Raw genomic sequence first — 17,979 nt, forward strand, 5'->3', positions numbered from 1 at the left:
ATATTAAAACATTTTCAAAAAGCCACCCTTTGCTCTGATTACTTTTTTGCACACTCTTGGCATTCTCTCGATGAGCTTCAAGAGGGAGTCACCTGAAATAGTTTTCACTTCACAGGTGTGCTTGAAGCTCATCGAGAGAATGCCTAGAGTGTGCAAAGCAGTAATCAGAGCAAAGGGTCGCTATTTTGAAGAAACTAGAACATAAAACATGTTTTCAGTTATTTCACCTTTTTTTGTTAAGTACATAACTCCACATGTGTTCATTCATAGTTTTGATGCCTTCAGTGACAATCTACAATGTAAATAGTCATGAAAATAAAGAAAATGCATTGAATGAAAAGGTGTTTCCAAACTTTTGGCCTGTACTGAACATTTTTATCATTGCCGTCTAATATAAAAGCATGCATTTCTATGGTTCTGTTTATTTAAAAAAAAAAGCAGAATAAGTATTTAAGGTTTGTTTTCAAAAAACTCACCAAATTTGGAGATACTGTACATGTTTTTCAATGGACAGAGACAATAGTCCTTTAGATAATATTGAAATTGTAATAATCACAATCAAAACTTTTGAAAAAGCTACTCATTTATATGATAAATGTAAGTACAATTTTGTTTTGCATTTTTTTTGTACCTCAACATCAACGAGTGCCTTCAAAATGCTGAACTTTATGTTTATTTTTGTGATTATAGCTTGCAGTGGTACCGCATCTTACTGAGGTGTTTCTTATATTTTCATTATCTTATTTAGCTATATTGGAGGGTCAAAAATGTAATAAACATTTTTAATAATTAAATTTAATTTACATTTTTTATCTGCTCTTTTTATGTGAATATATATTTATTTTACCTCTGTTTTAAATGATATATTTTAGCCTGTATTTCTCTGCTTTGTGTGTGTATTATTGTTTGTGGTGTACAGCCCTTTGTTTTTCAACTGTGATTCTTTTTAAAAGGCTTTATAAATTAAGTTGGTATGGTATGGTATGGTATATACCACCAAAAGTAATACCTCAATGATAGTCTCTGCACACACTTATTGAAAATATCACGGCTTTTTCACTAAAAAATAAGTATCGTTTTTTATTTTTTTTAGTATAGTTCTAGTTAAGTGTTGTCCTGTCACCAATATTTTACCGGTACCAAAATTATTTCGATACTTTTCGGTACTTTTCTAAATAAGGGGACCACAAAAAATTGCATTATTGGCTTTATTTTAACCACAAATCTTAGGGTGCATTAAACATATGTTTCTTATTTCAATTAAGTCCTTAAATAAAATAGTGAACATACAAGACAACTTGTCTTTTTAATAGTAAGTAAACAAACAAAGCCTCCTAATTAGTCTGCTGACGTATGCAGTAACATATTGTGTCATTTATCTTCCTATTATTTTGTCAACATTATTAAGGACAAGTGGTAGAAAATTAATTATTAATCTACTTGTTCATTTACTGTTAATATCTGCTTAGTTTCTCTTTTAAAATGTTCTATATACACTTCTGTTAAAATGAAATAATCACTTATTCTTCTGTTGTTTGATACTTTACATTAGTTTTGGATGATACCACAAATTTGGGTATCAATCCGTTACCAAGTAGCTACAGGATCATATTCAAAGTCCTCATGTGTCCAGGGACATATTTCCTGTGTTTATAAACATAATATGAATTAAAAAAAACGAAAATATTGACGTTATCATAGTAGTATCGACTAGATACGTGCCTGTACTTGATATCATTACAGTGGATGTCAGGTGTAGATCCACCAATGGCGTTTGTTTACATGTTGATGCCGGTGAGCTACGGTGTGTAGTGAAGCATGTTCAGCTATTCCTCGTCCTGCAGGGATGATACTTTTTAGAAACTTACTTTATTTGTCACCATGGAGACGAGGATTAGTGATTTAGAAGTAGCTAAAACACTGCCGACGGCGGATAGACGTTAGCCGCTAGCTAGCCAGCCATGTCTTAAAGCACCGCTTCCTGAGGGCATTTCAGTGTTATAACTTCACCTTTATCTTTAGTTTTTAGACCAAAATGCGTCTGTTCTCCCTTTTCGGTCTACACACTGTGTCTGTTTGTAAGTACTCTGTGATTGTGCGCTGCCGAACATGCTCCTCTGCCCGTTAAACCAGCAATGACTCGACATGACTGTGACGCGGGCGCGGGGGGGGGCGTGCGGGACCGGTACGTTTCAGAGGCGGTACAGTACCGAAAATTATTCATTATAATTGCGGTACTATACTAATACCGGTATACCGTACAACCCCAGTCCAAGTGTTGGATCTCATTAGATGGTGCAGATTGCTGTATTCATAGAGGAAAGTAGAATATTTGAATGAGATCTCTACTTGTGTCTGGTTGCCGTTCCACACGATATCCTCTTCCTGGATACGGAGCTTCTGCTGTCCGTTTTTGACCGTTTCATCAAACTTTCCAATGGTGACAAACTCGACCTCTCCGCTCGGTCCCAGCTGCCAGTTGACGAGGTCGTACATGGCTGCGATGTCACCGTTCTCATCAAATTTGGTTTCATCGCCAAAGGAGTTGAAGTATTCCACCTGTTTGATGTAATAAAGAAGCTACAAGCATGGAAAGGGAATTATTTCGATGAGCAGATGATGCAAAAAAAAAGCAAATTGACATAATTTTGCAATACCTGCCATGGCTGTATGCTCTGTAAATCTGGACATGTCTGAAAAGCAAAAGGCTCATTTCCTTCCTCGCAGCCGTTCATGCCCCTCAATGCATAGACGATTGCATACACAGCTTTATAAACATTATAGGAGATCCTCAGCTGGGACACATCCGAATAAATATTTGCCACACTCTTCAGGTCTTCAGCTCCGGTGCACGGTGGTTTAGTCCCAACACCTAAGCTGCATTGAAAAACTTCTTGCCAGAATGGTACCAGAAACGGGTCCTTGTGAGATTCAGTGCCGGAGGGATGCAGGCGGAGGAGAAAGTCACGCAGCCCTGGGATGTTCGCTCGCCGGATGGCAAACCCCATGGATCCCTGTAGGATAGGGTGGTACTTTTTTGGGCTGGAGAGAATGGCCGCGGTGCTCCAAGCCTCGCTAGCCAGCCATTGTATCCCAGTGAGTTCCTCTCTGGGAAGAAGGTTTTCTTTTAACTGACAAACCCCAAAACCAGTGAAGTTGGCACGTTGTGTAAATCGTAAATAAAAACAGAATACAATGATTTGCAAATCCTTTTCAACTTATATTCAATTGAATAGACTGCAAAGACAAGATACTTAACGTTCGAACTGAGAAACTTTATTTTTTGCAAATATTAGCTCATTTGGAATTTGATGCCTTGGGTATAAAAGGAGCTTCCATGAAATGCTCAGTCATTCACAAACAAGGATGGGGCGAGGGTCACCACTTTGTGAACAAATGCGTGAGCAAATTGTCCAACAGTTTAAGAACAACATTTCTCAACCAGCTATTGCAAGGAATTTAGGGATTTCACCATCTACGGTCCGTAATATCATCAAAAGGTTCAGAGAATCTGGAGAAATCACTGCACGTAAGCAATGATATTACGGACCTTCTATCCCTCAGTCGGGACTGCATCAAAAAGCGACATCAGTGTGTAAAGGATATCACCACATGGGCTCAGGAACACTTCAGAAAACCACTGTCGGTAACTACAGCTTGTCGCTACATCTGTAAGTGCAAGTTAAAACTCTACTATGCAAAGCAAAATCCATTTTTCAACAACACCCAGAAATGCCGCCGGCTTCGCTGGGCCAGAGCTCATCTAAGACGGACTAATGCAAAGTGGAAAAGTGTTCTGTGCTCTGACGAGTCCTCATTTCAAACTCTGGACGTCGTGTCTTCCGGACCAAAGAGGAAAAGAACCTTCCGGATTGTTATAGGCGCAAAGTTCAAAAGCCAGCATCTGTGATGGTATGGGGGTGTATTAGTGCCAAAGGCATGGGTAACTTACACATCTGTGAAGGCACCATTAATGCTGAAAGGTACATACAGGTTTTGGAGCAACATATGTTGCCATCCAAGCAACGTTACCATGGACGCCCCTGCTTATTTCAGCAAGACAATGTCAAGCCACATTCTGCAAATGTTACAACAGCGTGGCTTTGTAGTAAAAGAGTGCGGGTACTAGACTGGCCTGCCTGTAGTCCAGACCTGTCTCCCACTGAAAATGTGTGGCGCATTATGAAGCCTAAAATACCACAACGGAGACCCCCGGACTGTTGAACAACTTAAGCTGTACATCAAGCAAGAATGGCAAAGAATTCCACCTGAAAAGCTTCAAAAATTGGTCTCCTCAGTGTTGTTAAAAGGAAAGGTCATGTAACACAGTGGTAAAAATGCCCCTGTACCAACTTTATTGCAATGTTGATGCAATTAAATTCTAAGTTCGAACATTAAATATCTTGTCTTTGCAGTCTATTCAATTGAATATAAGTTGAAAAGGAATGTTTGAGGTATTTCACACGATGACAAATGATCCAACCTGAGAGCTTCATCAAAGAGTGCCGCTGCATCCTGTTCCACCGCAAACACTAGTACCACTGAGGCCCCGGAGGAGCGTATTTTGGAAATGATGACTGAAATTGCAGTATGTGCCCGATTCTTAGGGATGATTTCACGAAGGGCAACACAAGCACCTAACTTTCTAACCTGAGGAAACATTACAGGAGGACACTATTATTCACAAATGAGACTTTTTTTTTTTTACTCACCTCATGAGCAAAGATGTTTGCCCCACCACGACCATAAGCATCATCGCCCGCGATCACGCCGACCCAGGTCCAGCCAAAATGTTTGACCAGTTGTACAAGTGCATCAACCTAAAGTAAAGAACAAGTGATCTAATGTCTACAATATGGACACAGAACAAAGTCTACAGAAGGCGGATAAATTAAAACAAGGTTTTAAGTCCCGGCAGGCTCTGTTCACATAAGCCACATCACAAAGCTATGGTGTTGTTTTGATAACTGACACCATGTTTAATTATAATTGAATGATGATAAATGAATGTGTTGTGGCAGTATGCGGATTTCACCAACGCGGCGGTGTGTGGAAACAATCGGTTGCTATTAAAGTTAAAGTATCACAAACACACACTAGGTGTGGTAAAATTACCCTCTGCATTTGACCCATCCCCTTGTTCCACCCCCTGGGAGGTGAGGGGAGCAGTGAGCAGCAGCGGTGGCCGCGCTCAGGAATCATTTTGTTGATTTAACCCCCAATTCCAACCCTTGATGCTGAGTGCCAAGCAGGGAGGTAATGGCTTCCATTTTTATAGTCTTTGGTATGACTCGGCTGGGGTTTGAACTCCCGACCTACCGATCTCAGGGCGGGCACTCTAACCACAAGGGCACTGAGCAGGTTAACAAAACAAAAACAAAACATTTTTTAATAAACTGCCAACGTCAGAATTGGAGATGTCCGATAATATCGGACTGCCGATATTATCGGCCGATAAATGCTTTAAAATGTAATATAATAAATTATCGGTATCAAAAAGTAAAATGTATGACTTTTTAAAACGCCACTGTACAGAGTGGTACACGGACAAAGGGAGACGTACAGAGCGCCAATAAATAAACCTTAAAGGCACGGCCTTTGCGTGCCGGCCCAATCACATAAGAGCTACAGCTTTTCACACACACAAGTGAATACAAGTCAACAGCCATACAGGTCACACTGAGGGTGGCTGTATAAACAACTTTAACACTGTTACAAATATGCGCCACACTGTGAACCCACACCAAACAAGAATGACAAACACATTTCGGGAGAACATCCGCACCGTAACACAATATAAACACAACAGAACAAATACCCAGAACCCCTTGCAGCACTAACTCTTTTGGGAAGCTACAATATACAAGCCCCCCCCCGTCAAACCGCCCACATCAACCTCCTCATGCTCTCTCAGGGAGAGCATGCCCCGATTTTTTTATACTATGTATATTTTCAGAATGTACTTGTTCTATATTTGGCCAAAGTAAAACAAAGAAAATAATGTAAAGTTGTCTTTAATTTTAAGTTATTATGCCATGATTTTACCAGTCCGGCCCATTTGGGAATGGATTTTCCTTCATGCGGCCCCTGAGCTAAAATTAGTTTGACACCCCTCACTATCAGGTCGTGTCTTCAAAGGCAGCCATATGATATCCATCCCATGACCATGACTTATCGAAAAGAAAATGGTACATTTTTAATAGAAATTGGAAATACGTCTTCAGTTTGCTGTACTCACTTGGAAGAAATCACTGGGCATGGTCCTCAGGAAAGCAGGAAACTCATTTTTGTCGCTAAGACAAGCACAGCTAGAAAAGTAACTGACCTGAAAGAGACAAAACACAGAAAAAATGTAAAGATAAGTTAATTTAACAAAAGGTTGCATGATGCAAAACTAAAACGCTATCTTTAATATTGTATTAATAATATAATATATACAGTCGTTGTCAAAAGTTAACATACACTTGTAAAGAACATAATGTCATGGCTGTCTTGAGTTTCCAATCGTTTCTACAACTCTTATTTTTTTGTGATAGAGTGATTGGAGCACATACTTGTTGGTCACAAAAAACATTCATGAAGTTTGGTTCTTATATGAATTTATTATGGGTCTACTGAAAATGTGACCAAATCTGCTGGGTCAAAAGTGTACATACAGCAATGTTTATTTTTGGTTACATGTCCCTTGGCAAGTTTCACTGCAATAAGGCATTTTTGGTAGCCATCCACAAGATTCTGTTTGAATTTTTGACCACTCCTTTTGATAAAATTGGTGCAGTTCAGCTAAATTTGTCGGTTTTCTGACATGGACTTGTTTCTTCAGCATTGTCCACACGTTTAAGTCAGGACTTTGGAAAGGCCATTCTAAAACCTTAATTCTAGCCTGATTTAGCCATTTACTTTACCAATTTTGACACGTGTTTGGGGTCATTGTCCTGTTGGAACACTCAACTGCGCCGAAGACCCAACCTCGGGGCTGATGATTTTAGGTTGTCCTGAAGAATTTGGAGGTAATCCTCCTTTTTCATTGTCCCATATACTCTCTGTAAAGCACCAGTTCCATAGGCAGCAAAACAAGCCCAGAGCATAATACTACCACCACCATGCTTGATGGTAGACATGGTGTTCCTGGGATTAAAGGCCTCACCTTTTCTCCTTAAAACATATTGCTGGGTATTGTCGCCAAACAGTTCAATTTTTGTTTCATCTGACATCCCATTGACAAAGATAAGACCTTCTGGAGGAAAGTTCTGTGGTCAAATGTCAAGAAGTCAAGAGGAGTGGTCAAAAATTCAACCAAAAGCTTGCCAGAAGCTTGTGGAGGGTTACCAAAAGCGCCTTATTGCAGTGAAACTTGCCAAAAGACATACAACCAAATATCAACATTGCTGTATGTATACTTTTGACCCAGCAGATTTGGTTACATTTTCAGTAGACCCATAATACATTCATAAAAGAACCAAACTTCATGAATGTTTTTCGTGACCAACAAGTATGTGCTCCAATCACTCTATCACAAAAAAATAAGAGTTGTAGACATTATTGGAAACTCAAAACAGCCATGACATTATGTTCTTTACAAGAGTATGTAAACTTTTGACCACGACTGTAAGTAATATTATATTTTATAATAAATCAAATATATTAGTATTTGATATTTGGATTACAGTGTGGAAAACCAAAACAAACTGAACTGAGCATGATTAGCTTTGTAACTATGAAAGGTCAGGTGAGTGTAATTTTCCGCCTGTTACACATAAACAAATATACTGTAGTGGAGTATACCATGCACTTCCTAGTGCTACTACAATTCTATTCTTAAAGGAGAGGGTACTAGTGATGGGTCCGGCAACACCAATGCATCGGCGCATGCGTCGAGCTCATAGAGCAAAACCCTGTGTTGGTGCGCGTACCGCTTTTAGAAAGTCACGTGACCGATCATGAGCTGTTTTGGTCACGTGACCGATACGCGAACTGTGTCGCACTCCCGCCTCCTCTGTGCCCTGTGAGCGGGTCTTTTCTACAGCCGGAGAAATAATAACTAAGAGATATCGTCTAAAATTTAATACGTTGGAAAAACTGTTTTTTTTAAATAAAAATGTGTAAAAAAAAAAAAAAAAAAAAAAAAAACATACATTCATATTATGGAGATTGGGGCATTTTTGTAGGTGTACACTTTTAAACTAGTTTAATGCAGAAATGTAGTGATCAAAAATATTATTTGTGTAGCTTAAATTTCTATATTCAAAAAATTAATTTGTTACAAAATTGTAATAAAACCCTATTCTGGGCACACTTTTAGTGGAAAGTAGCTCAACGGGTGTGATTTTAATTGAATTGATTTAAAAAAGGAATTGAGTGTAATTTGTACAGTAAATAAATAAATAAATAAATGGGTTATACTTGTATAGCGCTTTTCTACCTTCAAGGTACTCAAAGCGCTTTGACAGTATCACCACATTCACCCATTCACACACACATTCACACACTGATGGCGGGAGCTGCCATGCAAGGCGCTAACCAGCAGCCATCAGGAGCAAGGGTGAAGTGTCTTGCCCAAGGACACAACGGACGTGACTAGGATGGTAGAAGGTGGGGATTGAACCCCAGTAACCAGCAACACTCCGATTGCTGGCACGGCCACTCTACCAACTTCGCCACGCCGTAGCTCAGTACCTCAATTTATGAGCTTAATTAGTTCTGTTACAGCACTCTTAACTCAAAACACTGATATCTCAAATCGACGTCCACTTTTGAAATCAATTTAAACAATTTCAATGGTGCTTAAACCTCCACAAACAGCACAATTTTAACATGTAACATGCCTTTTTACTTTTACATTGTACAACAACAATACACTAGAATGTATTACTAGCATTTGCAGTAGTTGTATGAAGTAATGTAATAATTACAGTGTACTTCTACGGTATCTCTTTCGAGCTCCGTCTAAGTCAGCACCGTACCCATATTTTCAAACAACACCCAAAATCTGTGAAGTTGGTTTTCAGCCTTGCCGCTTACGTGCAGTGATTTCTCCAGATTCTCTGAAATTTTTGACCGTAGATGGTGAAATCCCTAAATTCCTTGCAATAGCTCGTTGAGAAATGTTGTTCTTAAACTCTTCGACAATTTGCTCACGCATTTGTTCCCAAAGTGGTGACCCTCACCCCATCCTTGTTTATGAATGACTTCATGGAAGCTGCTTTTATACACAATCATGGCACCCACCTGTTCCCAATTAGCCTGTTCACCTGTGGGATGTTCCAAGTAAGTGTTTGATGAGCATTCCTCAACTTTCTCAGTCTTTTTTGAAACATGTTGCAGGCATCAAATTCCAAATTAGCTAATATTTGAAAAAAATAGCAAAGTTGACCAACTCTAATGTTAAGTATCTTGTCTTTGCAGTCTATTAAATTGAATATAGGCTGAAAAGGATTTGCAAATCATTATATTCTGTTTTTATTTATAATTTACACAACGTGCCAACTTCACTGGTTTTAAGGTTTTTTAGATACTGTAAATGTCCGCCATTTAAATATTATTTTAAGATTATTGGCCAGCGTTAAGACTCATCCTGCTTCACTATGGTACAGAGAATCAGTAAAATGCGAGAATGGCTTCACCAAGTTGACTACACACTCCGTTATGTTTTTGATGATAATTTTTCAAAATACGATATATATCATCCACTTCTTCTTCTTGGCCCTATCTTTCACACTCACTTTCTTCCTTATAATGGTAGGACTACAAAGTTATGTCGATTTCTTGCGTTAATGCTCGTGAGTAAGACAGGATGTTTTCCCAGTGACATTTGCTATGACAACTAATAGCAGGAATGCTTACCAACATTTTTGCTTGCAACTTAAAGCATAACAATTGGCCGAGAGACAGCTCTTATCTCAAAACATTCTTAAGTTAGTTGAGATACCACAGTAATTAATTTTGGATTGTAGACCTCATTTGCACATCATATAAACCATATTTTTTGGACTATAAGGTGCACCTAAAATCCTTTCATTTTCTCAAAAATCGACAGTGCGCCTTATAACCCGGTGCGCCTAATGTACGGAATAATTCTGGTTGTGCTTACCGACCTCGAAGCAAATTTTATTTGGTACATGGTGTAATGATAAGTGTGACCCGTAGATGGTAGTCACACATAAGAGATACGTGTAGACTGCAATATGACGCCAGTAAACTTTAAAAACTTTAAATGTTCCATTGAAAATAAAGAACATTACACACGGCACTCAAAAATCTGTCAAAATGTTTTAGTATGACTTTGAAGCCGCACCGCTTGATGGATTGTCGGCTCATTACGGCTACCGCAGTCAGAGATACAATAATTATTCTGGTGTGTGTATAAGGACTGTATAAGGACCAAAAATAGTGGCAGACATATTATCTGGCGTTTTGTTTCACAATATTATGCAAAACCAACTTTTCTTACCATCTGGTACCTGCTGATGTGTATTTGAGATCTGCATAAGTCCTGAAAATGTGCGCACGTCCGCCACTGTAGTCCGTGCTGATGCCGCAGTCGATAAGCTTCTTCTTTTCCTCTATCTTCTTGTTATGGGACATTCATCCTCTGCTGTTGCCATGTCTAATATAAAGCAGCATAAAGTTCTAACTTATATCTCGCTATGGAAGCGCTAACAACTACCGGTGTAGTGAGTTTACATAATTCACCCAAGGAACTTTAGTTATTAGAGAGTTCCGGCCAGACGGTTTTTCATGGTACACATTTCCGGCCTTGTTGTTGCACTAGTGAACCACGGATGAGGAGATGATGCTCCGTTATTGATTGAAGTAAAGTCTGAATGTCATTAGCGCCATCTTTTGACACTTCTTCTACCCTCGTCCTTGCACGCTACACCGCTACAACAAAAATGACGGGGAGAAGACGCTGCCAAAGATGAGCCACGTAAACTAGACCGCCCACAAAACGGCGCCCTTTAAAAGCAACTTGAAGATGGTCTGTAAAACATAATCTATGCAACATTTTGACTAAGGAACCACCTTTACATGTTATGTAGACCACAAGGAAGTGTTTTACATTTGTATGAAAAAAGACCGGAATAGACCCGCTTATCGGCAGTGCGCCTTATAATCCGGTGCGCCCTATGGTCCAGAAAATACGGTATTACAAAAATCCACACTTTTGGCAATAAAAGATATTATCTGGTCTCACCTGAGGCACATGGAAGACTCCCAAGAAGCGGGCCACTACCAGAGACTGGGTGGAACCTCCATCCCCTATCACAGCAGGTACAGCCCCCCTGCAGCTGCTTGGACCCTGCACCCCACTTTCCGCCGTATGGCTGCCCATCAGTTCCATAGTAGCTTTGAGAGCCTGGTGGGGGGTGCTGCATGAGTCATAGATCTTATATCCCAAAGTCACATTGGGAAGGAGTTTGCCCTCCCTGTTAATCTCCTCAATAGCAAATATCATAGTCTGCATCCAGCGGAATGTCCGGAAGTTAAATCTGCAGTACAAAAGAAGCAAATGTCAACGTAAATGTCATTGTTAACACCTTCTCACCTGTGTACCTGGTGCATTGTGTAGGTGGAGGCTTGGAGGTGTAGGTCATACTCGGCTCCACCACCATATCATGTAGAGAGAAGAGTCCTCCCAGGACGATGTCCCCCTCCTTCTCCAGCACCGACAGGCTCATAGAACCTGGGATGACGTCACAATGTTGCTCCTGGTCTTGGCGGGATCTGTGGGGCATCGACATGGCCCACCACAGGACGCTCCACAGTACAAGCGCTGTCCTGCCACGCGATAAACTGGGCTTCATCCACACCCGAAACATATTGTCCGAAAAAATTCCCCGATAGCAAATGAATGATTGCAAATCCTGATGAATATGCTCGCTATGTTAAAAGATTATAGCGTAATATTCAGTGGACACCTTCCATGGCGCTTCACTAAAGTGTGAGGACTCCCCAATCCGCAGCCTAATATGTACTGAATATGCCCCCTGTCACAAGTCATCAATGTCAAAGTCAACACATTTCCCAAGCGATCAATGGAAAAGGAAACCCTCGATTGCAAAGTAAATAACTACCATAACAAGGAAGCGGTGTCATGTCGCCATGTCATGCCTGAGCGGGCCTAACTCAACCTTCAGTGATGGGAAGAGACAGGCGGACACACACACATGACACATGCACGACACATGCACGCAAATGTAAGTACAGTATGAGGGTTGGAGGTGCATAAAACACTTCAGAGCAGGGACTGAAGTGTTGTTTCATCTTTACCGCACCGTATTTGCTGTAAAATGCACCTATGTTCAATTATGTAGAATCATTTTTGTGAAAATATTGATGCATTGATGTGCCTTGCTATGCTTCCATGGGACACACAAGTACACTATATTGCCAAAAGTATTTGGCCACCTGCCTTGACTCAAATATGAAGTTGAAGTGCCATCCCATTCCTAACCCACAGGGTTCAATATGATGTCGGTCCACCTTTTGCAGCTATTACAGCTTCAACTCTTCTGGGAAGGCTGTCCACAAGGTTGCAGAGTGTGTTTATAGGAATTTTACACCATTCTTTCAAAAGCGCATTGGTGAGGTCACACACTGGCTCCCAGTCTCTGTTCTAATTCATCCCAAAGGTGTTCTATCGGGTTCAGGTCAGGACTCTGTGCAGGACAGTCTGTCATGTCTGTGTGATCATGTTTTTGTTTTGGTCATGTTCGGTTTTGTTTTTGGACTTTTTGTGCACTTTTGTTTTGTCACCATAGCAACCATTAGTTTTCACCTGTCACGTCACGCACCTGTTTCACGTTCGGACTCACACACACCTGTCACCAATCATGTCACTGTTATTTAAGCCTACCTTTGTTCATCACTCGTTCTGCCTGCGTTGTTTTGATATCACACCGGTTTATGTCTTGCTCTGACCAAGTAAGTTTCCCTGTCCATGCCATAGCTTCTGCTTAAGATTAGCCTCACTTGCGTTTTAGGCACGCTTGCCTTTTTTTTGTTGGTGTTGTATTGTTTATGTTTGTGGTAGTGCGTGATTTATGTTAATAAATCCTAGCCTACCTTCACGCTGTTGTCCGGAGCCGTCTCTTTGCATTGGAAGAACACCCGCGCAGCGAGCTGCAACCCCCCCACGTGACACAGTCAAGTTCATCCACACCAGACTCTGTCATCCATGTCTTAATAGACCTTGCTTTGTGCACTGGTGCACAGTCATGTTGGAAGAGGAAGGGGCCCACTCCAAACTGTTCCCACAAGGTTGGGAGCATGGAATTATCCAAAATGTGTTAGTATCCTGGAGCATTCAGAGTTCCTTTCACTGGAACTAAGGGGCCAAGCAAAACTCCTGAAAAACAACCCCACACCATAATTCCTCCTCCAAATTATACACTCGGCACAATGCAGTCTGAAATATACCGTTCTCCTGGCAACCTCCAAACCCAGACTCGTCCATCAGATTGCAAGATGGAAAAGCGTGATTCATCACTCCAGAGAATGTGTCTCCACTGCGTCCGCTGACCCCTCTCTGTCAGTTTACGTGGCCTACAACTTTGTGGCTGAGTTGCTGTTGTTCCCAAACTCTTCCATTTTCTTATAATAAAGACGACAGTTGACTTTGGAATATTTAGGAGCGAGGAAATTTCACGACTGGATTTGTTGCACAGGTGGCATCCTATGACAGTTCAACGCTGGAAATCACTGAGCTTCTGAGAGCGGCCCATTCTTTCACAAATGTTTGTAGAAACAGTCTCCATGCCTAAGTGCTTGGTTTTATACACCTGTGGCCGGGCCAAGTGATTAGGACACCTGATTCTCATCATTTGGATGGGTGGCCAAATACTTTTGGCAATATAGTGTATACACTATATTGCCAAAATAGGTCTCTCAGGGACATTTAGACAGTGAAGCTGATGTTAAAAGTAGATGAATGTACAGTACATATAGTGCTTTTGTATGGGAAAACACTGGAGAAAAAACAACCATTTCGTACAGAAAATGCTGGCAGCTAAATTGCCAGAAATTTGGGGTTAAATTGACATTGGTTTTTACAACATTATTATGTTAATGGAAAAACAGTACAAGTTTTTTTTTTTATTCTGGCAACTTAGCTGCCGGTTTTTCTACCGTAAAAACAAATGTACCGTCTTTCCAGTTACAGTAATACACCATTAAAAACAACAACCGTAGATTTTACAGTCAAAAACTGGCAGCTCAGTCAACAGAATTTTAACACAAAAAAGTAGCAGTTTTTTTCAATTTACAGAAATATGCTGTAAAGCAGTGTTTTTCAACCACTGTGCCACGGCAGACTAGTGTGCCGTGAGATACTGTCTGGTGTGCCGCGGGAGATTATCTAATTTCACCTATTTGAGTTAAAAATATTTTTTGCAAACCAGTACTTATAGTCTGCAAATGATGTGTTGTTGTTGAGTGTCTGTGCTGTCTAGAGCTCGGCAGAGTAACCGTGTAATACTCTTCCATATCAGTAGGTGGCAGCAGGTAGTTAATTGCTTTGTAGATGTCGAAAACAGCGGGAGGCAGTGTACAGGTAAAAAGGTGTCTAATGCTTAAACCAAAGATAAACAAAAGGTGAGTGCCACTAAGAAAAGGCATTGAAGCTTAGGGAAGGCTATGCAGAACGAAACTAAAACTGAACTGAATACAAAATAAACAAAAACAGAATGCTGGACGACAGCAAAGACTTACTGTGGAGCAAAGACGGCGTCCACAAAGTATATCCGAACATGACATGACAATCAACAATGTCCCCACAAAGAAGGATAAAAACAACTGAAATAGTCTTCATTGTTAAAACAAAGTAGATGTGGGACAAATCGCTCAAAGGAAGACATGAAACTGCTACAGGAAAATACCAAAAAAAAGAGAAAAAGCCACCAATAGGAGCGCAAGACAAGAACTAAAACACTACACACAGGAAAACAGCAAAAAACTCAAAATAAGTCAGGGGGTGATGTGACAGGTGGTGACAGTACACCTACTTTGAGACAAGAGCTATATTGATGCATGCTTGGTTTTGGTTTAAAGTCTTATGCAACAATTACGACGACCTTTTACGCTTAACTGAGTTTCATTTTTTAATAATTTTTGCTGGTGGTGTGCCTCTGGATTTTTTTAATGCAAAAAATGCGCCTTGGCTCAAAAAAGGTTGAAAAACACTGCTGTAAAGAACAATGTAAAAGGTATTGTCATTTTTATTAATTTGATGGGTAGTTTGCTGTAAAGTTAAGTATTTTTATTTATCAATATTTAGACAAAAACATGTTTGGAAAGTATGATAATGTACTGTAATATTTGTTGCAATATTGGATGCTATTAAAGTTTAAAAGACGTGCAATTTCAAGCAGTACATATATTTTTTCCGTCAAAATGAAAAAAATAATTTACATTTAGTGAGAAAATATGAAGTACTTTATTGACACATATCATTTCCAGGTGTTTGCGGGCCAGATAAAATGATGTGGCGGGCCAGATCTGGCACCCGGGCCTTGAGTTTGATACCGGTGGTGTAATACAATCTGAATGTGCGTATCTATGATCTGCGAGAAGCAGGAATCCTCTATTGGCTTTCTTTTTTCACGTGACACTGAAGACACTGCACCATTTAAACCAATCAGAAACAACATAAGGCAAGTCTTGGCGTCTCTTTTTCACACACCTCAGTTGAACCTTGTTTCTGATTGTTTTAAATTGTGTGGTGGTAAAATGTAGGCACACACAGATTGTATTACATGCACACACTTTTGATTGCGCGTTCATACGTTTTATTACACGCTCACAAATCGGGATGTGCTCGCTCAAATCTTACACAGTAGAAATGTTGCAAAAGTCACGTGTAAGTAGACATCGTATAAAGTGTTCTTTCTGATTAGAGACAGACAGAAAACTTAAACCATACATAAGCGGATCTAAAACACACTTATGCAGATCTGAGTGCACACACTCTGTATGAAATACAGATGTTACACCCCTGTAGAGGGGGGGGATATTGAACAGAAACACGGGCACGATGTTCACTTATTCAGGCCCAGTCTCTAATGGCCGAATGAAAGAACGTGTCTCCCTCTACTGGGTAAGCCAGGCAAAAGTAGTTGAAACCCGATCAGTGACTAAAACAACAACTAAGCATTTTTAAAACGCAGGTACTAAAGAAAAACAACATAAAACCAGGAAGTATTTTCCAAACAAACATTAGAATGTTTTTAACACAGATTACTATTTTTTTCATTTGTCTTTTTAGACTCTTCTGCACCAGGCAACAGTAATAGATGGCAGATCACCTTATCACAGCTTTTTGGTCTTCATACCCTTTTTTAAACTTTGTAAAGTAATTAGTTATGATGTTCTTTCTCCCTTTTTTTCTTACTTTTACCAGATACTATAATGAATTAAAGCTTTGTTTTTCTTCCTTCCTGTTTACTGTCTGCATGTTCACATTTACAACAATTTTATAACTACTACACGCTCCCCCTCAATATAGATGTCGTCCTCAACATTCATCGAATAAGGCAGTCACATAGTATACAATTCAGATTCTCAACAGTTCGTGCATAGACAATCGGCCCACCCAAAGTCCTTGCGCTTAACCGGTAACGTCTATTCTAAATCGCAGCTGTTTCAACCGTCCAGGACGAGTGTGCGTGTGTATTAACACTGCTTTCGCAAAAGTCCATGAGTGTAGCAAGATGTGTGTGTTTGTGTGCACTCCGCTTTCGCAACAGTCCATGAGTGTAGTGGGATGTGTGTATGTTTGTGAGCACTCCGCTTTCGCAACAGTCCATGAGTGTAGTGGGATGTGTGTATGTTTGTGAGCACTCTGCTTTTGCAAAAGTGCATGAGTGTGTGAATGTGCGTGTCAAAGAGTCCATGAATGTATGTGTATGTATATGGGTGTGATGTGTTCAGTTTCACAAGAGTCCATGTGAGTGGTTACCCGTACAGAAGCACAGGTTGGTAGGTGGGGGCCTGAACAGAATCTGGCTACCGGGTCCCTGGTTGATAGGCTCTGTAATGTTGCATTGGGTACATGGATCTGGCTGGGACATCCATATTGTAGCAGGCTGGATTACCCAACTCATCATAGGTGAATAACTTTGGTGGTCGTCGTTCCCTCCTTGACCGCTCTTGTGCTTGTCTGTTGTCACTGTGGCATTCATGTGCAGGGAGTGACAGAGGTGGCAGCACAGGGTCATTTCCAAGAATTCCAAGTCCCTCAGATGCCTCATCGCTGTCTAGCAAATCAATCCTGCTGTGATCCTCCTCCGGCTGTAGCAGTCTTTCCTGTTCCTCTCCTTGTTTGTCATGTGTCCTTGTAGGTTCAGTGCCTGCCGACTGGCCAGTATGCTCCTCTTTATTACATGCCTGCGGCTGTGCATCTTGAGGAGGCTGTAGAGGTAGGTAATAAAACCAGTCATCCTCTGAGTCCTCATCAGTGTCATCCTCTTGCTGAGTATTGACCGTCCCCTCATTTGTCTGTTTTTTTCTCTGCGGTCTGGCAACTTTTAGGGGAACTTCCAAGGGCAGGTGATCGCACGGGAGCAAGAGATTGCGGTGTAGTATCCTGTTATCTCTCCCTTTTCCTTGTTCCGGTACAACTTCGTAAACTGGAGCATCCTTATTCACCCTACGAACAACCTTGTGGATAATTTCCTCCCAATGGCTGCGTAGCTTGCCAGTTCCTCCTCTTGGGGTCAAGTTCCTGACCAGAACACGGTCTCCTGGTTCCAACTCTGAGCTCCTCACTTTGCGATCATGGTTTCTTTTTCCTCTTTTAGTTGACTTTCTTGCATTGTTCTTTGTAATTTCGTAGGCTTCCTGCATCCCTTTTCGCCACTTTCGCATGTACTCTCTGTGGTCAGGTGTACCTGTTGCTGGTGTCAGGCGGAAGAGTATGTCGACAGGTAGTCTTGGCGTCCTCCCAAAAAGAAGATAAAAAGGAGAAAAGCCAGTGACTTCACA

General features: G+C 40.7%; 1 protein-coding gene across 3 annotated transcripts in view; it reads right to left on the reverse strand.

Annotated features, from left to right (window-relative positions):
* Positions 1–17,979, reverse strand: part of LOC133614829 (extracellular calcium-sensing receptor-like) — a 145,118-nt gene that overhangs the window by 18,416 nt on the left and 108,723 nt on the right. For 2 of the 3 annotated variants that reach the window (XM_061973122.1, XM_061973123.1), the window contains 7 exons: positions 11,554–11,778; positions 11,195–11,489; positions 6,239–6,325; positions 4,713–4,820; positions 4,484–4,650; positions 2,658–3,108; positions 2,350–2,580 (listed from right to left, as the gene is read on the reverse strand). In XM_061973122.1, the coding sequence (XP_061829106.1) occupies positions 2,350–2,580; positions 2,658–3,108; positions 4,484–4,650; positions 4,713–4,820; positions 6,239–6,325; positions 11,195–11,489; positions 11,554–11,778 (1,564 nt within the window). The remainder of the gene's footprint in view (positions 1–2,349; positions 2,581–2,657; positions 3,109–4,483; positions 4,651–4,712; positions 4,821–6,238; positions 6,326–11,194; positions 11,490–11,553; positions 11,779–17,979) is intronic. The other variant, XM_061973124.1, reaches the window with a different exon arrangement.

This window comes from Nerophis lumbriciformis, linkage group LG17 (genome assembly GCF_033978685.3).
Source record: "Nerophis lumbriciformis linkage group LG17, RoL_Nlum_v2.1, whole genome shotgun sequence".
NCBI classification, from domain to species: domain Eukaryota; kingdom Metazoa; phylum Chordata; class Actinopteri; order Syngnathiformes; family Syngnathidae; genus Nerophis; species Nerophis lumbriciformis.